General features: G+C 39.5%; 1 protein-coding gene across 1 annotated transcript in view; it reads left to right on the top strand.

The window, feature by feature from the left end:
- Positions 1–1,692: 1,692 nt before the first annotated feature.
- LOC121894042 (growth/differentiation factor 11-like) overlaps positions 1,693–27,279 on the top strand; it is a 29,063-nt gene continuing 3,476 nt past the window's right edge. The window contains exons 1-2 of the mRNA XM_042406349.1: positions 1,693–2,107; positions 21,307–21,680. Coding sequence (XP_042262283.1) covers positions 1,693–2,107; positions 21,307–21,680 — 789 coding nt within the window. The remainder of the gene's footprint in view (positions 2,108–21,306; positions 21,681–27,279) is intronic.

Here is a 27,279-nt window from a genome sequence, read left to right as displayed (position 1 = left end):
TTTTTGCACAAGAGAGAAGGAATGAATGGAAATTTAAGCAACCAGCAGCAGTGTCTCCCATCCATTCATGTCTGGGAAGTTCCACCCACCACTGTTGGTATCATTCAGTGTCACTGTTGGTATAAAAATAAGTTTTTTGTTGTTGTTTTTTTTACTACCAAATACCCAAACAGCAGTGAGCTACAGACTACGAAGGAACCTTGTTTCATGATAAAATACCACATGATGAATCTAGGAGAGAAAGATGCAGCACATGATCATAACTAATAACTGAAACAAGATCAGCTGCAACTGTGTTTTCGTCCAGCAGATGACACCAGTGGGTCAGTGATGCCACACAGACTGCAGGCAGCTCATTGCTCTCTGAAGTGCAATTTGTACACGAAGAAATGTGTTTCAGAAATATCACTTAACTTTTATTAAGCCCATGAATCCGGTATCTCTCCATGGCTAGTTGTAGTTTAGACCCTGACATGTTTGCATAGTTGTAGCTTATAGATGAAATGTGATACATATAAACCTTAAAAGTCCACGATCAGTAATAATTAATGGATAAACTATTTAGAAATGCATGACACTTTTATTGGGCTTACTCCCAATTTCATTGATTAGTATAATTTAAACTTTAAATAGGTTTATATTATAAAAGAACCTGCAGATGCTGCATATTTGCAGAGCCTATTGATATATTAACAATCAATCTTTTAGTGTTACTATACTGCCGAAAGGATGCAGCGTTTTTAAAACATCAATTATGCATTTTAGAGTCATTTGGTTTTAGAGAAATAACCTTTAATGACTTAACTGATCCATACAGATACTTTGACGCTGCAGTTTGTGAGTCTTGACTGTAAAAAGCTTTTACAATTTAGATAATCTGCATCTGATCATCTGATAGGACTCATTAAAATCAATCTTCAGTAGTGTTTTTTTGTGAAAAATGCGGTTTACATGTTTTGCTGTGTGTGATTTGGGAGATCTCGGGAGGAATCTATTAAGCTTTTTTTTTCAATTTACACCATAATAATAAAGCATTTATAACAAATGGCGCAGTGAGCCATAGATTATGCCATCATCATAATAAACTAATTGGGCTATATCTCTAATGTGAGACATTGTTTGTGCACTGTAAAAACATTTATAATCTCATAACAGTGCCTGCACCCTCCCTTCGCTCTGTCCCTCTTGACTTGGTGACAGACCTAAAAGCCTTTTGTTGCAATCTTAGCCAATGGAGACGGATTACGACACCGGGCAGCTGAGATATATAAAGAGCCCCTTTTTGACCGCACTTGCACATTTTTCAGTGACACTTCTGAACATTCACACACCTCCATGGACTAAATTGTACAGAGGACCCCAAAACAACCATTATACTACATGTGAGCGGGCTATGCATTCATTAGATTGATCATTTATTAACTTTCAATCAAAACAGCCTGTACCGGGACACACTGGAACGCACTTTTTTTTGTCTTTTTGAAAATTTATTGCAAAAGCTCCTGCTGCAAAAAAAGGCCCAACTTCGGGGTGATCGTATTGGAATAGATGCATGACACTGATTCCCTGCCTTTTGTAGGATAAGGCAAGGAGCGACGCGCATCCAAGAGAGGGGATATAACGGGATAACGCGAGTAAAAAGAAAAGCAAAAGAAAGAAAAAAGTTGCATTGCCCGGTGTCCACGCATCGTCATGCCGAGGTACAACTTCTTACTGTGCTTGATGGTGCTCATCTCCCTGGGACAGTCGGGGAGCGATGAGCCCAATCTGCTGCTGCCTCCTTCCAGCGAGACGCCCACGGATGCCGGGCTGTCTCTGCTGGACGAGGACGCCGGTGCCCACGAGTGCTCCGCCTGTGTGTGGAGGGAGCAGAGCAAAGTGCTGAGACTGGAGACCATCAAGTCCCAGATCCTGAGCAAGCTGCGCCTGAAACAGGCGCCCAACATCAGCCGGGAGGTGGTCAATCAGCTGCTGCCCAAGGCGCCTCCGCTCCAGCAGCTCCTGGACCACCACGACTTCCAGGGAGACGCGTCGTCCCAGGACGAGTTTATGGAAGAGGATGAGTACCACGCCACCACGGAGTCCGTGATCACCATGGCCTCTGAGCGTGAGTAATAGTTTACAACCCAACAATATTGTCTCCAAATGCGTCATGCGCGTAATTACGGATCAGATAGGCGCAAGCGAGTCAGGCCTGCGTGGACAGTGGAGCCGCTGGGGCTCATTCAAGTCAGTGACCTAACCTTCTTGGGGGTCCACTCTGCGTGTCTGAAGCGGACTGATAAAATTAGACAAATGGCCCTGGTCAGCTGTTCGCCACGGCTGTCAAAATAGGGATTGCGTGTGAACCTGATAAATCAATAATCAACAGCTTAAAGAGCCTCGACACTCTAAAACAGACAGCTCCAATATGGCCTAATGAACTTTAGTTTTCAGGTTGACGACGATGATGAAGAAGATGATGATGATGGAGGGTTTGCATTGTGCACCTGGTGATAAAGTTCTGTTGGGGCAGGAGGGTGTCTTTAATATTTGGATCAAGCTGCTGAACTCGTCAGTGAACCTCCTGCTGTCAGACTGTTCAAACTTTCCCTCTTTCAGATGATTTTTGTGTTTGACAGGGAGTGAACGCATGACAGACCCGCTTGAATGTCAAGTGCATTATTAATGATAATGCAGCATTTGGCTGGCAGTCGTATCACTTTATCCTTTATGTTTGCATATAAAAGCCCTAAATCCTGGAGTTATGATCACGTCATGAGGCCCCTAACAATTTGCTCGCACTCTTATAGTTTCCCATAAATCCACAGATAAACCGCAGGCAGGCCCCTTGGAGACATTTTATAAAATTACTGTTGAACCCTGGCAGCTGTGCTCTATCGGTCTTTTATAGGAGGCTCTACCGGTTTCCCTGCTGTTCATCGCAGTGAGAAAAAGTGTGTCCAAAAAGCTGCTATTGTTCCCCTCATGCAGCGGCCCCCCTCGGCCGCACTTGCCTTTTAAATGCGAAGTTTATAGGCGCAGCTCGTTTTTTTTTTCACCACGAGTACACAAAGACAGAGAATCACTTAGGGTCGAGGGGAGTGTGTGACCTTTTCCTGGAGAATCGCGGGGTTCAACAACATTTACACACGTAATATATTCTGCACAAGGCGGATAAAACACACTCCAAATAATCCGTTTTTTTACACCATGAGTGAACAAAGATGGGCCTGTGTGCAGGAGACTTTGGCCTCATGTGTTATCTGACATAATTATAACATCTATCTATCTATCTATCTATCTATCTATCTATCTATCTATCTATCTATCTATCTATCTATCTATCTTATCTTTTTTTAGCTTCCCTCTTCTCATCTAACTTATTTAGTTTTATAATAAATCAGTCCAGTATATCTTGTAGTTTATAACACAGATAAACACTTCCTCCCTCGCCTGTCCATCTATTTCTATGGTTAGGGCAGAAAAAACATCAGTTGACATGTTGTTACTGCAAACTTAAAGGCCATCTGAATTTTATGTCAATCATTCCTCCTCCAATTACACCATCATCACATTTTTGAACTATCCCTTGTAGAACTCTCTGTAGGCTTTGTGCACATTAAATCTAAATCAATCGATCCTTGATTGATTCATATCAGTGCACAGCTGATGTCTTGTATCTTACAGGTGAATTGATTTTAATGTCTCAGAGTTCATACTTAAACTGTTCTCTGTCTGTCTATCTATCTATCTATCTAGATATTCTATAATAATTGGATGTTGTCTCTGAGTTGCAGAATAATCCTATATTTCATTATTCTCTCTCCACCTGTAAATACACACAAGATGAAACCCTGCATGCTTACACTCATCTGTACATTACAGAGGAAATCAACAATAACCTCAAGTATATTTTCAACACTTTGCTTCCTCTGCACAGCCCGCCACTCACACACACACACACACACACACACACACACACACACACACACAGAAAGACACACAAAACACCATGCAAAGTGATTTGATACCTTCTCAAAGCAGAAAAGGGCATTATGCACGATGCTGGCTAATTGCATATTTCTAACAGCTTCATGCCAGCCAGAGGAGCTAATGACTGACATTACTGCTGTATCTGTCATGTTACAGCACTTCCTCTCTGTTCTGTTTGCCTCATCTCTTTACGTCAGCTGCAGTTTTTATCATCTGCTCCTTCTCTCTCTCTCTACCCCCTCTCCCCCACCACCACCACCCCCACCCTCCGCCCCCACCTTCCTCCCCGTTAGCCCCCTCTCTCCTTCCTCTCTTTTCTCCGGTACATGGAAGAGTTGAGAGAATGAGTGCATCTCTTTTTGCCTGTGGCGCCTTAGTGATCCCACAGGATTAAAAGTGCCTTTTCTGTCTCTCTGATAGAAGGAGGACTTCAAACACTATTCCCTGCGCACCTCGAACCCAATCACCCTTTCACGGTCGTGCACACTGCCTTTGATGGGCCATGTGGGTTCACACAGTACATACTGAACTGGACCCGTGCCAGAGTTGCTTCTTAGTATTCACTCAAGGTACGTGGGTGCCGCAGTGGGGGTTGAGAGGGTCCATGCTTCCTGGTCTCTAATTACTATGAAATTTCATGGAAAAGTACAGCTATTTATATCATAGTGCAGCACTTTATGTACTAAAACATCTTCCTCCATACAGTGTGTTGTGTAGGTAACCGCTCCACTCGCTGTGCATGCATAAAAAATGACTCACTCTTGAGCAGTTTATCAGGGTCATTTTCTAATGCAGCATTGTGAAAGAGTGTTGAATGTTATCAACAAATCTATTCACATCTGAGCTGAACTGAGTTTGTATGGGTTGATTTATGTGTGTAACTGTGTATGTGTGCATGCAAAGTGTGTATTTTGCAGCCCAGTTGGTTTTGCCTGAGGTGGGGCGAGGATTTGACCTCACTAGTCTTCCATTTGTCACCTGTCCAAGACATTTAGACCAGACCTTACTCCGCCATCAGTGACCTTCTCTTTCTTTCTTTCTGTCTCTCTGTATGTTTTGATGCCTATCAACCTCACATTATTTGACTAGAAACTTACTGAAAATACTTGAAATTACATCTGCCAGAGCGTATCAGGAATAATAATAATAATAATGATAATAAGGAATAGAATTTAAGGAGATGTGGCACCTATGTGGACTATGGTGGTCCTGTCACCAACTGATGCAAGAACTCAGTTAAAGTTGCTTGTGTATTCCTGATCGTTTTTTGCTTTGAGTAAACTTATTTTCTGTGCTGTGACAGTAATTTCTGAGATTGTCCAGTAAAAGAGAATCCAGCAGAGAGCAGCACTCGCTTACCCTCCCTCCCAGCTTCTTTTCCATGTTTAAATTTGATTTCAGTGACCAGTGTGTCCAAAATATATTTATGAAATCAGGCTGTTTGCAGAGGGAAAACTTTGCCACTAATGGAACCATAATCAGACTCAAACAACATTTGAAACATTTCTAATGACCATTCAACTATTCTTGAAACTCAAACAGCCTGTCACTTTGTGAAACTATTTTATACCCACATATTGTCTTTCCCATTATGATTGTGTGTAGGCTAACATAAGAAAGTGCTATACTTGTGTTATTATGTAATCCTGTTAAGGTGAGGCACATTCAGTACAAGCACAGGCTTACACAACTCTTGAGTACCTGAAAATGAACATCCACGCACATGTAACTGTATGAATGTATGAATTTCTACATGTGCACACTTGTGTGGACACATGAGGATGCTAACACACACACACTCACTCACACACAGTCACACACACACTCCAGAGAAAAGTTCTCCTATTGACAAAAAGGGTCACAGAGTTCACAGCTATGTGATATATTGAAAGAGGAGACTATTAACCTCATCGGGTCTCTTTCTTTGGCAGCAAAGACGAACCGGTAGTAACTTGAACACTTATCCCCCACCACACACACACACACATACACACACACACACACACACACACGCTCACACACACATCCACTAACCACTCCCACAAAAAAACAAGTCTTTTATAGTGTTGACCCTATAAAAGGGTCATTTCCTGAAGGTGCAGGAACCATAAAAATTAAGAGGGAGAGCGCTAAAAGGACAGAGCAGCAGAAGCCGGACTGTCTTCAACTCACTGGCCAGTGTTTGCTGGAAGTTGATGACTATGTGAGGTTTTTATAGATTTATTTATTCCATGGAGGTCTCAGTTTGACGATGACACCTGTTCTCCTTGTGTAGTTGCTGGCATCAGTTGAGGGAATCCGAAGAGGGAAGATAAACTTTGGTGACGAATTGTTTGGACGCCCGGGGCACGACCGGTTTGTTTAAAAAGGAGTAAAAACTTAAAGAAAGGTCTGTAGGACTGTAGAAATTGCACAACATACTGTCAACTTTATGGCTAATAAAATTTCAAAGGGACCAAAGTCTATTAATACAGGGACAAAATTTCCCCAGGACCTCAGGAATCTCACTCCTTCCACCCTCCTTCCCCTATTCCCACGCTCCCGTGTACCAGTCCCTGCAGCCGGCCTTTCCTCTTGGCATGTGGGAATATGTTGCTTTGGAATTTAATGCATGCTTCACCAAAAATACAACACTGAGAGGTTCAGAGACTGGATGCAAGACTGCATTACTCAGTTTGAAGGCATGGTTGTGCAGGAATACTCTTTTTTTGTCTCCTTATAAAGATGATATGTACAAGAGCTCAGCCTTCACTTCTGGTGTGTATATCCACTGCTGAGCTCCTCATTGATTCTTTAAAGGATTTTCAAAGAGTGCGATCGAGTTAGGTGCACGGTGGCTCACGCTGTGGGTATGAAGGGGGTGGAGGGAGGGAAGAAGGGAGTGAGTCCGCAGGGAGCAACAAGCAGCCCAGTCCTATCCTAAAGGGACAGAAATCATGGAAGGGTTTTATAGGTACAATTAAAAAGACCTGAAACAGATGTTACGTTTCACTAATAAAGGAAATAATTACTTCACACCAGTAATTAAGCCCTGTGTAGGGACATGAGTGAGGAGGAGGAGGAGGAGGGGAGAGAAAAGATAAAATGGAGATCATTGAGGGGATTATTGTTGATGGATGCGTTCAGGCTCTGTGTGGTCGTGTGCGAGGAGCTGCGGATCAGTTTATGGAAGAGTCCATTAAATCTAAGAGGCATTTAAGCAAAGGAAATGCTGCCTGGGCATAATGTTGGATCCCATGAGGGAGCCACTGTGTTGGAAAGAAGCACAATTAACGGTGGATTACCTCATGATTATCTACATGAAAATTTAATTAGCCTCTTTTCTGCGGCAAAGGAGAGCAGCTTTCTCGCTGTATTTATCACCTGTGGTTGTATCTCAGCTTGCCGTACCCACATCAGGAAGTTCATTATGTCCAAATGATTTCTTTAGGGACAAGAGCCAAGTTTGATTTATATAATGTACAACGCAGATGGATGAAGAGAAGCTCATATAGGGAGTGATAGATATTTTATGCTGCTTACAATTCTTGAGCAACAGTACAGAAGAAAATGCTTCCTAGAGGGAGGGTTGGCAAGATTCTGTCACACTAACTTTGTCTTGAGAGAAAACTCTTGGCTGAGGTCCTGACAGATTTGGGTGGCTTCAGGGATTTTTTCAGTAGCTAAGTGTGCTGAAACAGAAACTCTTCCAGGAAGAAACATTGTACATTTTTTGAGCTTTTAAGGAGGTGACACTTACCAGTGGTTGACATGTTTGTGAGGGATAGTCATGTGTGGTAAAGAAAGTGTTAATGTTCATATTATGTCCAAATATTTGGATAAATTGTATTTCGATGCTTTGGTAACATTGTTCTTGAAACTTTCATGCCAATAAAGCCCATTGAATTGAATTAACTGAACTGAATTGTGTTTGAGGAGCAAAATCAATGACAAATAATGTATCAGCATAAGTAATCAATCTATATATTCACCATATAATTGTCCTTAGTATGCTACACTGTCTGTTTTGAATTAGATTAATTGTTTTGCAAGAAAGTGGCCTGCTTAATTTTATAACATCTTTCATACACAATTTCAAGAGATTTACATAACATGTAAGACATATGAAGTTAGAAAAAGCAAATTACATTTAATATACAAAATGCTGAAAGCAAATTTGAAGATGAAGAAGGAGCAAAGAATAGAAGAGTACAGCATGAATGATGTTGGTCTGCAGATTCAGTTAGAAGCAATGAAAGTTTTGTAAGTTTTAACCTGGTTTTAGAGGAAGGGAGAGTCGGGACAAATCTTGTACCCTTTGGAAGTTTGTCCCACCTACATGGCACATAATACCAACTTCTGCTTCTGCATGTTTAGTTTGAATGTTTGTTATCTCACTGCCAACAGATGAGAACATCGTCATAGCTTTCTTTTTTGTTTAGTTAAAGAAACTGCACACATCTTATCATTGATTTGTTGAACACACTGGTGGAAAGACTGTAAGAACGATGTCACTTGGTGACAGAAGTAAATTAGGGTGTCATCTGCAAAATTATGAAAGTTGATTTTATTATTTGGAGAGTAAAGTATCAAAAGTCATGCACACTTTTAAGAGCAATGGTGTAAATGGGTGGCACATGGGAAGAATTTTCTCCTCTATTCTCAGTAATGGTATGTACCGGATGCATTTCAATAAACACAATTAGCTGTGTTTGTGGGTGGGAAAACGGTGGGGGATCATGCCCTTGTTGATTCATTAGTAACATGTTACCAGTTACTGGTCCTCTAAAACAGAATGAAGCAGCTTGCCATATTAAAAATAAAACATGATCATAAAGAATTCCAATTATTGGAAACTAACACAATATGCATTTGTAAATGTATTTGCTGTAGATTTTCATGAGAAGATCCAGAAATGGAAAAATGGAATGAAATGTTTTTGTGCAGCGTCATATAGATTAGGTTATTGGAGTCAGAGGAGGAATACACCGTAGGTCTAATGCAATTGTTACAGCTCCACTGTTTCATTCAATAATTTCCAACACAATTGTACTGTACTATAAATTCATGGAGCTGCTTTTGGACATGGTTCCTGCTCTGTTTTCATGGATCTGCATTAGAGTAAATCACTTTTAAATCATTGTTTTGCTCATATTCATTTAAAAGTGCAGTATGTAGAATTTAGTGGCATCTAGCGGAACGGACTTGGCAGAAATGGAATGTAATATTCATACGTATGTTTTACTTAGTTTGTAATCCCATGAAACTAAGAGTCATTGTCTTTATATCTACATAGGGAGTTGGTCCTCTTCCACGGAGCCCCCCATGTTGTACTGCCATGTTTCTACAGTAGCCCAGAACGGACAAACCAAACACTGACCCTAGAGAGCTTCTTTCACATTTTTGCGAGTTTCATGGCCACCGTAGGTTCTCCTACACACTTGAAAGAGGAGGGAGAGGGTGAGGGGTATTCAGTCTGCAACCTCACCGCTAGATGCCACTAAATCCTACACACTTACAATTACATACACAATTAAGTTACAATTCTGATCTGTTGTTATGTTTCTCCTTTAAGTCTGCAAACTTTTAACTAAGTAACTGGGAACAAAGATTAGGGTTTTGCTCACTGATCATGAGAAAAATGATCAGTGACCATGTCAGTGACATTTCAGAGGTCAAACTCAAGTCTGTGTAACAACCAAAATGTGTTAGCAGTGGTTATGCAGTGTTATTGTTGGTAGCTTGTAGCAGATGTCAAACAGGCTTAGATGGGCAAGTGGTGATAATTTGTAGATATCTGCTCCATCAAACATGACAATTCGTATTATTCTGCTCAAACTGGTTCACAACAGAGGGTCAAGCCAGAAAACCAAAATTCCTGTAAATCCAGCATTTGGAAAAGTCACTTAAACTTTAATCTTTCTACGACAGGTTTCTGCACGACTGCTGAGATGAGCTAAGTAAGTGAACAACCAGTAATTTGTCTGTAATATGGTGATGTTAAGCTTAACTGAGCTTTTTTTATTGAGAAACAATAACTGATTATTGAAACACTAATGATAAAATTATAGCAGCTGCACAATCTTCAGGCTAACAAGGTTACTGTCATGATTCGCTGATTTGTTTGAGAACAAACTTCCAACAACTTAATGTCAAAATGCTCGATGTCTTGGCTGATGGTGCATATTGTAATCAAGGAGAAGGTTCAGCTGATTCCCAGAATATTTAAGCACATATAATGGACGTTGTATGCAATAAACACAAAAAAGATCAATGTTGTTCCCCAGAACTTATGACTGGCATGAATTAACAAAACTCCAAATAGCAATAATAAATACTCTTTTTAGTTTTGCTCTTTTCACTTAATGAACCACTATTGTTACTGGACAGTGAAACCTGCTCTGCCTGCCTCTTTATTGCTTAAAACATGTAAAAGTGGACTGGACCATGATGATGTGTTTTTTTACAAGAACAGACGGTGCCCAGGTGCATGTGTGGTTTTCCTCAAATGGGCTAATCTAAATGTTGTCTCAGAGTTTCATTCTCCAGTGGTTTTTCCTTTAAACACAGTAATAAAAAAGAATCTGATGGCAATACTGAATTCAGATTGATTCATACAGTGAATGAGTCCAAAGCAGCAGCACTTCAAACAGCAAATCAATCACAAGCATCTTTCTGTTTGTCTTTGTTTAGATGTCTGCTTATGTGACATATGTAAAAAGTTTTTGGATTTGACTTTTCGAAGCAGAGTAGTTACGTCTTCTGACATTAACGTCTCACATGTATGTGTGAATGCACACAAACACAAGCGGTGAGACCCCAGCATGCTTCCTGCTGTCCAGCTGTCCACCTTATTGCACTTCACTGCACGCTCGCTCTTTTCATCCTCTGCCCGCGTCCTGCTGGAGATGTCCCACAGACATTCGAACATATATAACCCCAACACTAAAAACAATGAGCTTTAAGTCTGTTTACTCAAGACAGTCAGTTTGAAGCTGGTGTATGTTGTGTGTTTATGTGCGGCTGCATGTTTCTGTGTGTGTGTGTGTGTGTGTGTGTGTGTGTGTGTATGTGTGTGTGTGCGTGTTCACTGAGCTAGAACAGGGAGCATTAGGAGGTGTCTTTTGTTGCTCCTGGGGGGCTACTGTGCTCAGTCCTAATAGGAGTCTTGTGCCTGCCGTTGTCCCAAGGGAGGGCTTCTGAATGAGGGGGTCTTACTTCACACTCCCCCCTCCCCTTCCATCCCCAGCTCGAGCCCGGCCTCCCCCACCACCCTCTCCTGTCCCTTGGGACTGGCCGAGAGACAAAGAGGGAGTGGGGCTGGGGTGGGATGGGATGTTTGAGGGGGTGCACTGTGGCCCCTGTCTTATTAGAAGGGTCGTGAACGTGTCACGATGATTAATATGCCGAGGTGCGTGGGGATACCCTAGAGTCACATTTATTCAACACGAAGGCTCCCAAACACACACTCACCACAAAATGGCACATTTGCATTTCCCATTAAGAAAAGAAAATATAGATATATATGCAAATGAAACTCCTATCTAGGTTTACACCATTATGCATTATCCATTTGGACATTAACAATAGATGACCATTTCTCTCCCCAGCCCCATTTTAGCTGCGTATTTTCACCTGATTGGCATATGTTACGGTACATGTGTACAATACACACACCAATGCCTTTAAAGAGTTTGGATAAAGAAGAGAACTCTGATGAAATGTAGTGTTTTAAGTGCGTCATTTTTTTAATGCCCAAAACATCTGTGATGAATTATGGTTCATTAAGATTTATCATTCAGCTTTGTTTCCTACTTTGAAACAGCTAAGCCTATGTTCTTGGTTTTAAACTTTTTAACAAATATTTTAACCTTTTTATTTATGTTACTCTGTCATGATCATGGTGTAGGGAACTTATCATTGCAGTAAATATAGTGAGGTTGCTCTTTACTGCTGAAGTTGCCAGAAGGGAAGTGCAGGAAGCAGCAGCTTGGTCACCATCACAGAGATCATCAAAGTCTTCATCAAACTGAGTGTTTAACATTTGTGAATTCTCTTGGCCTTTTTCCTTTATACTTTGTGAAAATCAAAGATGTAGAAATATCTATTTAAATGGAAAAATCCATATTTTTCATATAACATGTAGTCACACTTACTGGTAACACATGTTACCTATTCACTGTATAACTACACCTTAACGTCCTCCGTCCATCTGTTTTCAACAGTTTAACTGGCTCAATACACACATTATTGCGTTTTGCTTATTAAAAACATTTTGAACTGGCGTGTGGTTATATTAAAATGGACAGATGGCATGCTGAATAAACCCTTATATTCTATATGTCTCCCCTTACACACACATATAGAGGGCTCTGGGCTAACTATGGGACACAGGTACCCAGGGAGTCAACCAGATGTTTGATAGGCTCACCTGCAGGCCTGCTGCGTGTTGGCAGTAAAATTCATGCGCTGCATATGCTGCAATTATACCACAGGGAAATAAGCTGCTGTAATAATGAAGTAGGCTGGAAACATGAGGAGGAAAAGCAAGCAACCCTGTTTCCTTTGGAAAAACACGGCCTCTGTCCATATTTTACTTGGTTTTCACTTTAAGTAAAGTAAGAGGAGTGTTCTTATAGAGACTATTCATCTTCAGCTTGACCAAGGAGAGAAGTGTAATCGCTCCAGTAGGTGGTGCTGGATGCTAAAACAGAATCCATATCCTCACTGCAGGTTTGAATTTAGTGTTGAAACACTGTGCTGAAATTGTTCAGGAAATTAGGCCATAAAAACAGTACTGCAGATGCAGTAAAACTATGAGCTTCTCAGCAGGGATGTGTGATGGCAGCAGAGGCAAAGTTAGTTCAGGTAGATGGGATTAAATGTTTGGTTTTATGATCATTACAAGCTAGCCTCGCTCATTTTGCACAAGTGAAACGCTTTGCCAAGACGTGGGGTGCAATTAAGCTGCAGGCATTCATCCTCCTCGGCTTGCCTCCTACTTGTGCACTTACAGGTTCTATAAAGGCACAAATTGATTTCATCTATCAATGCAGTCATTGTTTAACATGACGTAGCTCATATGTTGTGCATGTGTGTTTAATAATAGGGTCCTAACTGGATCACGGTGTACAGGCCCTGCTTCTCAAATTACTCCTTCTCAAGAAAGGCCCCCGCTTGAGAAAAGTGAACTGTTTCAGCTCTTCAGTGTTGTGGTGGCGCCTTGTTTTTTTTTTTGTTTTTTTGTTTCCAAGAACTCAACAAAAGCAACGTAAACTGTTTGCAAAGGAAGTTCTGGTGTGTGTATGTGTGCGTCCATCTGCAGCGATTAAAAACAACAAAAAATAGTAATCGCAAGCAAACCCCAAGCAAACTGCAGAATCATTCATTCCCAGTTTTGTGCTGATGAGCAAACACAACACCATCCACGTTAATTGCTGTGACCCCAGCAACCCACCAAAAGGAACATTGACATATTGTTTGTCCAGCGTGAGACACTGTATAATTTACACTCACTAATGACTGTGCCTGGAAATACAGGCTGAAGGACCACGTCTGTCCCTGGCTTGGCCCTTATTCAACATTGGCCCGGACTCTTCTAATGGATAGTCCATCTGTACCTCTGTGAATTCATATCCCTCAATGCATGCCCATAATTCAATTACAACACTTGTTTAGTGTAAAAAAACAGCCCTGTGCAGTGTTCTCTCCTGGCCAATTGAGGTTTGATAAACAATTCACTATTGGCTGGAGAATCTCCACCCTGATCAAAACAAAAACAAACTGTGGCTGATTCAGTGCTGTTGTGTCTCACAGATTTCAAATGATTCTCTGGTGAAATAGCTTGTTGTGAAGAAAGACATATTACCATTGCCATAGGGTCGACCTTGACCTTCAAACTCAATCTGGCTATTAGGGGCTGCCCCTCCCCAGCACCCCTGAGATGTAAAGAGGCTGACGGTTTTGACCCCTGATCCCATTTCTTAACTAGGCTGAGGTGCCAAATAACCTTTTGACCCAGGAAGCATTTGCAGGTTGCCTGAGCAACCTCAGATTTAGCAATGATTGACAGGTCCATACAGTTTTTATCTTCTTTTTTTTTTAAGTGGAGGAACCACAACACTCCTGTGCAAGATAAATGAAAGAAAATGATGGTTTATTTGCTTAAATCTAGAGTTGTAATATGTCAAATATGCTTAGTGAAAATGGGAAGATTAGATATTCTATTGTACTCTGTTGGCACATTATTATGCCAGATAGATGCAGAATAAATTTCCCTTAATAAATGAACGCTTTACATGGAAATGAATGTATGAATGCAATGGATGGATGTCATTATATCAGATGGAGGTCTATGTAAATGAACCGCTGTGCAGATTTGGCATGTGGTGCAAATCACAGAAACACCAGAGCTGAGGATCATGACAGGAATAAATCTGCCTATTTTAGGAGACGCCTTGTGTTCTTTAACATAGCCCTTAATCCAGACCCCAAATATATTTGCTAGTAAGGTTGAGCTTCTAAAAAAAAGTTTAATTTTGCTAGTTGTAATGTAGGGGTACACCATTTCATTATGACTGACCCAGGGGAATCTAAGGTTACCATCTGGCCACTGGCCACCATTACTGATCCTTGTTTTAATATGCAAATGTATCTGTTTTTTTCCAACCTTGATGTAATCACAAATGTAACCTGACTGAATTGGCCGAACAACAGGACCATGTGCCATGATAATCGACAGCCCTCATGCAGATATAAAAAGCACTGCAATGAGTGCTTTTGGACACTACTGTTTTACAATATCATGTTGTGAAAGAAATAATATCCAATTTCTCATTGTAAATTACTGTACATGGATTCAAACTCAAGGTTAAATTTTTTAAATCTTACTCAATATCCATCACATTATATAAAATGTAAGTATTGTATTTAAAGAACAACAAATACCCCATATCTTGACTGCAGTGTATTTCTGTTGATTCATTCATGTTAAGGAGTAATGGGCCAACATGTTATCACTTATTATCAGTTATCAGTGATCTCAATCTTTCTCATTTAACTGAAAAACTCCTCTCTGTGCCTGCTTTTTGCTTTAATCCATAAGCAGCTACTCATCAGTGTTGTTGTTAGTATTATAGAAGTAAAGTTTACACTAAAACATTTCTGTTTGTATTTCTAAATGCTGTATTAACTGCTGAGAGGATTCTTTTTAGTTATGTAGTCCAGTATGATTATAGTTATTAACAATACATGAACTAGAGTGCCACGGTCTGTTCATCTGGTGATTTCCTCAGTTTCATTTGTTCTTGTTGTCTTTAACCTCTTGTTCCTGTTGTGAACCCATCAGTCACGACTGTTGTTGGTTGTTGTAATGTAGGAATTAGATAGGTCGTTAATTCTTTGTGTTGCTACACATGAATGAATCTACTGTCTATCCTGGTAGTGAAAAATTCTGTATTTGCTTTTTGCTGGTAAAAAGTGCCCTGCGATGCAGAGGAAGTTATGTGTTTTATGTTTCCAGAAGTCAAATGTGGGAACATGTCATGTCCGGTTACCAGCTGGCAGTTTGCTTGTTGTTACTCTGCTGCTCTACCTGTTTTTAACAAGTTTTAACAACTTTTGACAACTTTTTATGACCTATTCAGACTACTGGCTTTCTTATTAATGCCTTTTAAATCGCAGAGCTATTTTATGGACTTATTTTATTCTGATCACAGATTGCTGATTTGTCCCTGATTTGAGTTTCCTTCACTCCGCAAGGACGAACAACAGCTGAGCCCTATTCTTAGGAAAAGCCTTTGCAGGTGATTTAACCAGAGCTGTTTCTGCATGCTGGGCCAAGTATTTTGGACCCAGGTGGGCAAGTTTCCTGCCCCTGCCTGTTTCCTGGTCCTGTGTCCTGGTATAGCTGCAAAATTGCTGTCAGCTCCATATTTTGAGCCCTCGAGCCATTCCTAGCAACCTGTCCCTGAAGTGGCTCTACTCACCTCTCTTCTGGGCTGTGTTAGCTGCTCTCACCTTTCTCAGAAGATCAAGGAGTTGGAGGGGAGGATATCAGTGTTGTACCAGATTCGAGAGGAGGAGAATTCCTGGAAACCGCAGTCGCTCCAGCGCCAAAAGCACCTTCCCCTGCAATGTTGCAGCCCCAACCCATCCCAACATCTGCTGGGAACTGTTAGGAGCAAAGCTTAAAGAGCCACCTACTAGCTCTACTCTATATCCACCAGACACTGGTTGGCAAGGGGAAGCACATGTATAGTCACTCCTCTCGGTTCTCTCCATCTTTCAGGATTCACTTGGAGAATAAATTTAACATCCTGGACGATCTAGGCTTTCCCCATCTATCCAACCCTCTCACCCACATCGTCCCACAAACCCCCGACAATGCTAATAATCGGAGACTAATTAGAAACATGAGAGTCAGATAGGCTCATACTCTGATTCCCCAGCACCAAAGTGCTTGACATTGCAGACAAAGTTCCAGACATAATAAAATCCCACTCTGAGGTAGATAGTTTATTAGTAGATAGATTATTATCCACATTGGCACAAATGATACTCTTCTGGGAACAGGGGCATCTTTTTGGCCCAGATGGTCTCCACCCGAACAAAGCTGGAGTTCGGATGCTATCTGCCAATTTAGCATATAGCGTGTTCAACCGCTCCTCACAGAAACCAACCATGCCACCCCACAACTTTCATGACCAGAAATGACCAGTTCATTAGAGACTGATGGTCCTTGGGCCCCAGTCCCTATTTGTTTGGTTCCACATCTAACACTGGCAAATTTTCTATCAGACTTGGACCAGACACAGACATTTTCACCATCCCTGTGATAATCACTTATAGATGCTCTGTGAGATTTGCAGTCAAACAATCTGGTGCATGTCCCAGGAACCTCATCACTATTAATGTTCAGACTCAAAATTGCCTTCAGCCAGCTCCTTCAGCTTTAAATCAACTACTTCTGGGTCTTCTGCATCACTCATCACTTCAGATGCTAATTTAAATGATCCACAGATTTTTAAGGCTAGAAGTGGTTTTGTTTTCTTACATCTAATTATACACAGTTTGCTACGTCATAACAAATCACTTAAGTATCCTTTTATCTCAACTTTATCTAGATGTTATGATTTTAACAGAGACTTGGCTGAAAAAAGAGATTTATAATCAAACTGTTTCTTTTAGTAGATTTAATATATAGAGCAGGTAGAGCTGGTAAAGGAGGTGGTGTGGCAGTATATGTAAAATCATCTCTCTCTGTACTTGAGCTGACTTCAGTCTCAATTCCTAAATATTTTGAATTTATTTCCTTGAAAATAGATCTGGGGCATAATAATTCAGTAATAGTTATTGGTGTCTACAGACCTCCCTCTGCCCCCTCAGAAGCCCTAGAAAAGCTCTGAATTAATTACAACATTGATTGATCATAAGGTGATTATCCTTGGTGATCTCAAGTTAGACTGGCTTACCTCAGCATCTAATAATCTTAAAGAACTTTTTTACAATCTTAATTTTACACAAATTATTTCACATCCCACTTGCCCCAACCTGAAGGATTTCTCCAAGTCAAGCTTAATTGACTTAATATTATCAAACAGAACAGAGAAATATCCTGTCTGTGGTGTTTTTGACCTTGGTGTTAGTGATCACTGCCCAATTGTTTGCATTAAAATGTGAAACAGAGGAAAACTAATTCACACATAGTGGTTAGAAGAAACTTAAAAATTTTTGATGACTAGGCCTTTCTACTAACCTGACATGCCAGATGGTTTGTTACACAGAACCATCTGAGAAGCTAACAAGAATGGGGATTTATTCATCTCGTATTGTGCCTAACTTTAGTGGATCATAGCATATCGGGTATGGAATTCATCTGCAGATGTGCCGGTTCAAGATGAGACTAAACTTTTCTATGGATGTCAGTTTTTGAGCCATGACAAAGGCCAAAATTTGGCCTGCAACAGATTAGATAAGCCTTGTTTTTATCCTAGCTGATTGCCAGCAATGCCTTTTTCTATGTTGTAATGCATATCATCAAATGGTGAGGACTCATAAGGAATCTTATCCTATTAGGCTTATGCCTGGCAGATAATAAGCATGCACATTTTGAAAAGGCAAGAACAAAATGTAGCTCCACTCCCTGGTTCTTTCTACATTATTTTGTTCCAGAAACAAAGCATAGGCTCTGGCTAAGACCTTTGTCAGTGGCTTGCCTTTAAACAGTTGAGGAATAAGTGCACTGCTGCTGCCAGAAAAGCTAAAACCGAATATTATCTGTACTTACTAATTCCTCTTGTAACCCCAGTAAATTCTGGAAAATAGTCAAATCTACCTAACATTTCTAGCACTCTTTTACCTTACCTGGTGTTAATGGCCTTACTCAGATAACTGATAGCTTTGAAATGTTCACTGCTTTTAGCAATCATATTGCTGCATCTTGTCATTTATTTGTCTTAGTGTTGATCTCAATGGTTGTGTGGATGAACATAGGTCATCCTTCCTTAATAATACTGCTGAGGTAAACCATTCCTTTAGCTTATCTCCTGTTTCTGGTAGGATGGTAGCTGGTGCCTTATGCAATATTGATGCATGAAAATCAACAGGTGATGACAAACTGGAACCATTTACTCTGAACTTCTCAGCACAGCTAGTTTCTGAATATATAACTAACTTGTATATAACTTTCAATCTTAGCATTACCTCTGACATCACTCCTATAATTTGGAAGACTGTCTATGTTCTTTCTCTCCATAAAGGCTATAGCAAATCTGAATTAAATAATTATTATCCAATCTCAAAACTATCTTGTCTTGCAAAAATACTTCAGTCTGGTCTCAGGCTTAAGCACTATTTCTGCTACTTCCCTAGTTATTAACAATATAGTCTCAGCATTAGATAACAAAAAAACACTGTGCTGCTCTTTTTGTTGATTTAACTAAAGCTTTTGACAAAGTCGACCACTCTCTCTCTCTTACGCCAACTTTATTGTTTGGGTTTTGACAATGCTAGCTGCCTGTGGTTTCAGAATTCATAGGTTTCCAGTCCTCTTTTCTCCCCATTGCAAAGGGAGTTCCTCATGGACGGAGTTCCTTGGACCAGTCTTATTCACAATTTATGTAAATGACACTACCTTTTCATTGTATAATTGCAACGTCCATATTTACGCAGATGACACTCTCTTTTATTCCTGTGTGGATTCTATTCATGCCGCCACTCTTAATCTACAGCTATTATTTAACCTCTTTCAAAAACACCTTCATAGCTTGAAACCGGTCCCAATATGTGCAAAAACAAAATGGATGTTGTTTTCAAATGCAAGAAATATTGACCATGGTAATTTTGAAATTTGTTCTGTTAATAACAGCATAATAAAGAGAGTGCAATACTATACATATCTAGGGATTTGGATTGATGAAAAACTATAGACTGTATAAAAATAATAACGGTAGCCACCATGACATCATCCATTGGTTTGTTGACTCACGTTTTTGAAGCCTCAAGTTTGGCATTTTGACTGTCGCCATCTTGGATTTTTGGAGCCAGAAGTGATGAGAAGTGACCATATTTGGACAAGAGGGTGGAACTGACCCTAACGCTAGCTGGTAGCTCGGTTAGCATGGTGCATTTACAGTCTAGGGTTGACTGTGATAATGCTAATGCTAATTTTCGCTAGCGAAAAACAGCTTAAGATCATTAAAACAAAATGTACTTACCAAAAAATTCAACATCTGACTCTTTAGAGGGTCTTTTAGTACAACTAAATGCTGAACAAGACTTTTTAGGTGATCAAAATGTTACAATTAACTTCCATGAACTGAAAACACACTGAAATAATGATGGCTATGGCTATGCCTATATTCTGTGAATCTGGAATTATGCCATGTTTACTTTACCTAACCAATGCTGTCACCGTGATGGTGACTTGTCAATCACAACATAGCCAAGCCCTAAAGCACACCCTGCTTCATCATCAAATTTAAATTAAATGGGACCATAATTAACAAAATGAACATCATGCAGTATTGAAGACTTGAAACTAGCGGTTGAGACCATAAACTCATTAGGAAAGTGTTTACTGAGGTAATAAATCAAGTGAGAAGTAGGGTCATTTTCCAATAGACTTCTAACAATCGGACTTTTTTGAACCAGTGGAGTCACCCCCTGATGGCCATTAGAGAGAATGCAGGTTTGAGGCACTTCTGCATTGGCTTCATTTTTCAGACCCAGAACTACCCACTTGTGAAAAACTTTTAAAGTCCATATTAACATGTTATCAAGCTGATTGAAATTGGGCTTTCTTTTTAGAAATAAATCTTGTTTTCCTTTATTTACAAGAAAAATAATTGTTGAAGGAGTTTTCCTCTGGACCACAGGGATGTTATTTATGGGAAAGCGACCAGTTCCACTCTCGAACCTTTATATTCAGAATATCACCCCACATTAAAGGTCCGGTGTGTAGAATTTAGTGGCATCAAGTGGTGAGATTGAAGATTGCAGCCAAGTCAATACCCTTCCCCTCACCCTCCCCTTCCAAGCATGTAGGAGAATCTATGGTGGCCGCTAAACTAGCGAAAAACGCAAAAGGCCTTCTCTAGGACCAGTGTTCAGTTCTGGGCTACTGTAGAAACATGATGGTGCATCATGGCAGCCTCCGTGAAAGAGGCCTTTATATCTTATGTAGATATAAAGGGCTCATTCTAAGATAATGAAAACACAACAATTCTTATTTTCATGGGATTATAAACTTATTAACACATACTTATGAATATTATATTCCATTTCTGCCAAGTCTGTTCCACTAGATGCCACTAAATTCTACACACTGGACCTTTAAGATTCATTACTGGAGATAGTTATGGGACACACCATTGTTTACTATTATACTGTCTGTTCTTATTGTATGTCTGTACCTCGGCACCATTGTAAATGAGAGTTCTCCAAGTTTTCTGAAGATTTAAATAAATAAATATAAAGAAGCAAAAGTGGTTTGTTTGAAGTGAATGATGCAGATGTTGTTGCAGTAACAAACAGCTACCATGACTATGAACAGTTACAGAGAAGATCACCAGCTACCAAATGACACATTTTGTTAACAGAAACTCTGTGAAAAAAGATGAACTAACAATGTGTTTTATGTAGAATAAAATGCAATTTTATTTTTACATGTATACTGTAACAAAATGCCAACATGTATTGATGGTGACCTGAAGGGAATTAATAATGTCTGATATAAAACTGTTTGATACAAGTGCAATGTCATGTGTATTCAAATGATGATGAGCAGGATTCTATATACAAGATTGTATATATACTGTACATATATTAATGTGACTGTCCTCTGTTTCACAGCGGAGCCACTGGTGCAGGTGAATGGGAAGCCCAGCTGCTGCTTCTTCAAGTTCAGCCCCAAACTGATGTTCACCAAGGTGCTGAAGGCCCAGCTGTGGGTGTACCTGCGACCGCTGCAGCAGACCTCCACCGTCTACCTGCAGATCCTCCGGCTCAAGCCCGTCACGGAGCAGGGTAGCCGCCACATCCGCATCCGCTCCCTGAAGATAGAGCTCAACTCCAGGGTCGGCCACTGGCAGAGTATTGACTTTAAGCACGTGTTGCAGAACTGGTTCAAACAGCCGCACACCAACTGGGGAATCGACATCAATGCCTTTGATGAGAGCGGCAATGACCTGGCAGTTACCTCACTGCGACCCGGGGAGGAGGGGCTGGTAAGGACCCTCAGACCTGTCCCAGGGGCAGAGAGGGAATCACTTTCATTTTAATAAAAGGAGGGCAGATGAAAACAACTTTATTTAAAAACATATGTAACATATGACAAAAAGTCATGGGGTAAAGGAGGAAGGAGCCAACCGCCTTTCTCTCTTGTGAACTCTTGTCAACTCTTAAATATTTTTAGAATAATGTATCAAAAGACAGTGTGTAATATCAGAGAGACTGTGCAGCTCCCCTCGGCTTTACAGAGCTTTATGGAGCTTTACAGCAAGTTTCAGCTCATTGTTTAGCTCTCTGGCTGCAACTTTTTGGCAGACAGGCAGCTGTTTTCAGAGAAAGAGCCACTGTACACTACCTGCTCAGCACAAAATGGCAAACAGACACAGTTAGCCGCTAGCTGGTGAACATAGTCGAGCGCTCTCACTGCTCTCATAGTGTTTTCAGCTGCAGCAGGCTACTGTTTTCAGCAAAAAGCTGTAATAAATCCATTGTATGCAAAACAGTTGCCACTAGTTTGTGAACATAGTGGAGCATTTAGCAGCTAAAGACCTAGACAGAGTATTTCCCTCAGGAGTTGGTAGAAACCAAAAACAGAGCTAAAAGAGTGTGAATATTGGACTTACATTCACCAGGTGACCAGAGACCAACTCCAAATGAATGATAATTTTGATAAGTTTGCTAACATGTTCACTATATAGACTTAAAAGGTGATGATATGTTAGTGTTGTGTTCACAACGACTTTCTGCTGCCCCCAAGTGGCCAAAAAATCAGTTATTACAGATTTAAAATCTTGAAATGAAAAGCTTGGGGTTAAATATATACCTAAAACTGCCAGCAATTACTATATAGTGAGGACCCATGCAGGCAAATACACTAATGTATATCTCTTTTTACATAATTTAATGTAATTTAAATTTACATCTTTAAAATGCATGCTGCTGTGTTTTAGACTTTTGAATATATTTCTCTCCAGGCTCACATTGATTTCTATTCATTTCACCAATCTATCAAAATCAACTTATGGAGACTTAAAAAATAAGATAAAATTTTAAAATAAAAAAGTACAGTAAAGACAACAAGTGTGCGTTCCAAAGAAAGGAACTGATTGAACACTAAATGTCATGTTGGTTTTTATTACTGTCAAAGTTCTGTTTTTAGTGCAAATTGTAACTGCAAATTCATTTGAAAATTTACGCTGCAAATGTTAAAGCAGACATGACGTTCATCCATCTCAAGCTAGCAAAGTATCTGAAAGTTGAGTCTCATGTTGTAGTGAAATGAATGAAAATCAGTTGCTGCACAGAAGATAGAGAAACACATTCAAAAATGTATCATAACGCATGAAAAAAACACACACATACTTCAAGGTTTGGCTATTGTGAAGTAGAAGAAGACCATGCTGTATAATCAATCTGCATTATGAATACGAAACGTATCAAATATGAAGATGGACAGTAATATGAAGATGCACCATTCTTGACGTCAAAATGTTTGAAACCATAACCAAAGCAACAGCCACACTTTTATAAAGGCACAAATGGTTTCAAACAAACCTGACATGATGTTTCTGTAAAGCAGCATTTATTTGAACAGACTAAATCACAAAGTCACACTTCAAATAGAACAGAATCTCCTGATCTAGATGTCATAAGTTCCACTAGACACAACATTTTATTTTTGTTGTTAGTTATAGACACTGACTGGGAATCTCCATTTATCTAAAGTGTTGATTTGAAATCTACAGGCATAAAAAAGGAGTGGGCATATTTAGTTGTAATTGTTGCAAGAGATATTTAAAGGTAGTTTAAAGGCAGAACACAGAATAATGTGTATTCTGTGTTATTTAAAGCTTCCTGTACACTGGATACAGGTGGATAATGATGTCTTTTAATCATGTCCCTAGAGAGAAAGCACAGCTGCTTTGTTTGGATCAACCTTCATCAACACATCTATTGTTCACTAATTGTATGTACAGTGCAGATCATTTGCACTGGCTCACATATTTTCTAGTAACACTTATTCTTTAGAAACCGTAAATTTAATGTGCATTGTCTGTGCACTTTTACGGTTTTGTGTTTTTTCCACGTGATCGTGAAAACTCAAAATGTTAATTATATCACTCTTTTATTGAAAATGAAGGCTGAAGTGATTGTACTCTTTTGCAAAACATAAATGTATTTTCTTGCGGGAAATATTTAAAGTGCGGCATGTATCCTAACCCAGTGTTACTCTGGATAGTTTTGGCACTGGACATTTTAGCCTCATATTGGGCCTCAAACTCATCATCACCAGACTTGTTTTGGCTGACATATTTGCTTAGATTCTTTAAATAAAAAATAGATGAACCACTGTTCAGTTTATGTCTAATGTAATTAATGAGGCTGCATGGATGAGTTCAACCTTCAGTCTTAAAACGAAACCATCCGTGAACCATTAATCTAGTTAGAAATCCCAGCGTCACTGCAACTGACAGCTACATACAACATCTATGTTGAACTATGTAGGCCAGTCATCCCAGTTAAGCAACACCAAATATTTACCAAGTGGTCATTTGGGTCAGATCTTCTCAACACATATCAGAGGTCAGCTCTGGTTGTCTTGGCCAATAAATCGCTGCCCTCTGAGCACACAGCAGTGTGCAATATTATTCTTGAACCCCAAAAAAAGGAAAAGATCAAAAACACAGGCAAGTTTACAAAAATAAAACAAAACACAACAAGCAAAGAAAAAATTCAGCTTCTCCTTGATCCTCTGGGTCTTTTTTTCTACAACAAAGGCCCTAAAGGCCGAGCTGACATGGTCTCACTCTGATGGCCTTTCAGCTTATTTCCTCTTTTGAATGCGTCACAAAATCTGTGCTCAAGCCCAGCTGGAATCACTGTGGGGAGAGGAAAGCTTTGTAAAACAAACATGATGGAGTAAAATATTTGATCTGCTCGCTTTGCCCAAAGGTCAAGGTTATGGCAGCCTGCAGATGACCTCTTGGGTCATGGATCAAAGTAAGCACACAGACTCATACAGGCTAGTTTCTATCAATGCTCTTTGATTGGTGATGAAATGGCACGTTGTGATTCTACTTTAAAAATGACAAATTCATTCATATGTTTCGTGAAATGGCAGATAAGGAGGTTAAGGCTTTTTATTAGGAACTGAGGAGGAAGAGTCCTTTTAGGACATCCAAGAGTCAACTTATTAGTTTGGTCAAAAAAACGGTAGCCATTAGCAACTGTTAATGCTAATACAAGTCAGCGAGTATCTGACCTCTTCTTTCTCACCTCACATTCATTCCTGTGGAGAAAATAACCAAACATAATTAAGACTGAGGCTAAAATCCCTGAATTTTCTTCAATAGAACTTACTATAAGACTACCTACGTCCCCAAATCCTTTAATTATATAAATGCATGTGTATTATAGTATTTGCATTTACATCAGTGAGGAAATATTTGTGGTTAAGTGACATATTTGTGTTATTGAGAATTTTGCACCACTTTTAGATGTTCAAGGTTCAAACATGACTCTGTTGACATGGTTGCTACTCAGATCAGATTCTCTCTGTACACACCATTGAGCTATGGAGATGATCAGATGATTATTGTAACTATCATCCATATTATTCAGGTTTTAAAATTGAATTTGTGTGACAGCTGAGTTAAGCTGATTACCAACAGCACAGCTACTTTTATATTTCAAGAATTGATTAATACCTGGTGTGTCAGGTAAAAGCAGGTAACTGGTATGATAGAAAACCGGAGGAATATGGTACTACTGATTTTTAGTAATTTACTACTAATCTAAACTAATTGTGCTTTGTCACAGCAGACATTTTTACTTGCCATAGAAGGAAAAGCATAGGTGTTACTAATTACATAAACAATGGTTTTGTTATATTCAAGTGGCTCATTGAGGACCTGGAATAATTCACACAGCTATATAGTCTAATGGTTTATTTCAGTTTGCTTACTTTCTCCACACAGGCTACTTATCATTTTGAAAGGAGAAAGAGTTTTCATCTTAAGGATATCCTCCCGTTATCTTTTTTAAGTTTAACTTAATGTGATGAGCTTCATTTGCAGAAGAAACACTGACAATAAGTGACAGAGAAGCTTGAAAGGTCTCAGGTTAAACTTTGTCATCTTGCTTTGAAAAAAGCTTTCATGAAGCTGTTTGATAACTGATCAAAACTCAATGTGAAAAGTCATATATCTTCTGATAAATATTAGCATAAAACTATAATTTCAGGATCAGATATTTATTATCATTACTAATAAGACAATACACACAGTGGCCAAAGGTGTCATCTGTTTTTTTAATAATAGTGTTTTTGATCTTATGTTTACTAAAAGACTATCTAGCACACATAATGATAATCATCAGATACATTTTTCTGGATTCTTTTCATGTTAATACAGTTTCTTTCTTTTGGGATGTTAGCTTATGTAATCTACGCTAGTTGCCATCTTGAAATTACAGCATTTTAAGAACTTAAGTCGAGTCTGATCTACTGACGTGGCAGAGGAAGTCCACATTTCTACTCAAGTTTCAATGAGTTTGTAAGCACATGGATTAAACACAAACCTTTGCATTAGCCAACTGATTTTATGTGTGCACATCTGTCTTAATTACACTGTGAGTGTCACAGTAAGACATCAGTGAGCCATCATGCACAATAGCAGAGCCGTGGAACTAATCGGGATGCAGCCATTATTAATGTTGTTTTTTACACTTGTGCTTTTTTCTGTGCTACAACATATCAAAACCAAAGAATCCCGCTTTGGATCATTTGTTTTCATTTTTATGTTTCATCTCATCTCATATGGTGAAATTTATATGCAACAATATGTCAATATGTCTGCTGTGAAAAAGGTGTTTTCTGTCAAGTCAATCAAGTCCATTTTATATGTATAGCCCAATATCACATATCACAAATTTTACTCAGGGGGCTTTACAATCTGTACAGCAATACAACATCCTCAGTCCTTAAATCGTCAATTTGAATAAGGAAAAAATGGAAGAAACCTCTGGAGGAACAACAGAGGGATCCCTTCCCCAGAATGGATAGATGTGCAACAGATGTTGTGTGTACAGAATAGAGCAAGAAACACAATTTACAGAAATACATCACGGACAAACAAGATGACAGAAATATAATGGATTTATAATAGATATATATGCTGTCCCTTCTGTTTGTGTTAAGATTAAACTTAGAAATGATGAAAAAAATTATTGTTTAAATCAAACCTCAAAAATTAGAGGTTGTTTAAGCGCAAAGGAACATTGTAAACAGGAGCTCACTTTATGTACCTATACTTTAAGACAATATAGGAATAGTTTGAGAAATATGTGTGTCATCCTTCTTGCCAAGAGTAAGATGGGATGATTTATGCAACTCTTGTCTCTGTGTCTCAAGTACGGAGCTAGAGCCAGGGGGCAGTTAGCCTAGCTTAGCATAAAGAGTGGAAGCAGGGGGAAACAGCTAGCCTGACTCAGTCCAAAGTTCAAAAATACACCAACCAGAAAGCTCACTAATTAACATATTGTACCTTGTTTGTTTAATCCACACACACAGATAGAAATGTACTAACATTTTTACGA

This window comes from Thunnus maccoyii, chromosome 3 (genome assembly GCF_910596095.1).
Source record: "Thunnus maccoyii chromosome 3, fThuMac1.1, whole genome shotgun sequence".
Taxonomy (NCBI): domain Eukaryota; kingdom Metazoa; phylum Chordata; class Actinopteri; order Scombriformes; family Scombridae; genus Thunnus; species Thunnus maccoyii.
Note: the sequence above shows the minus strand (reverse complement) of the source record. Positions and strands in the feature narration are given on the sequence as shown.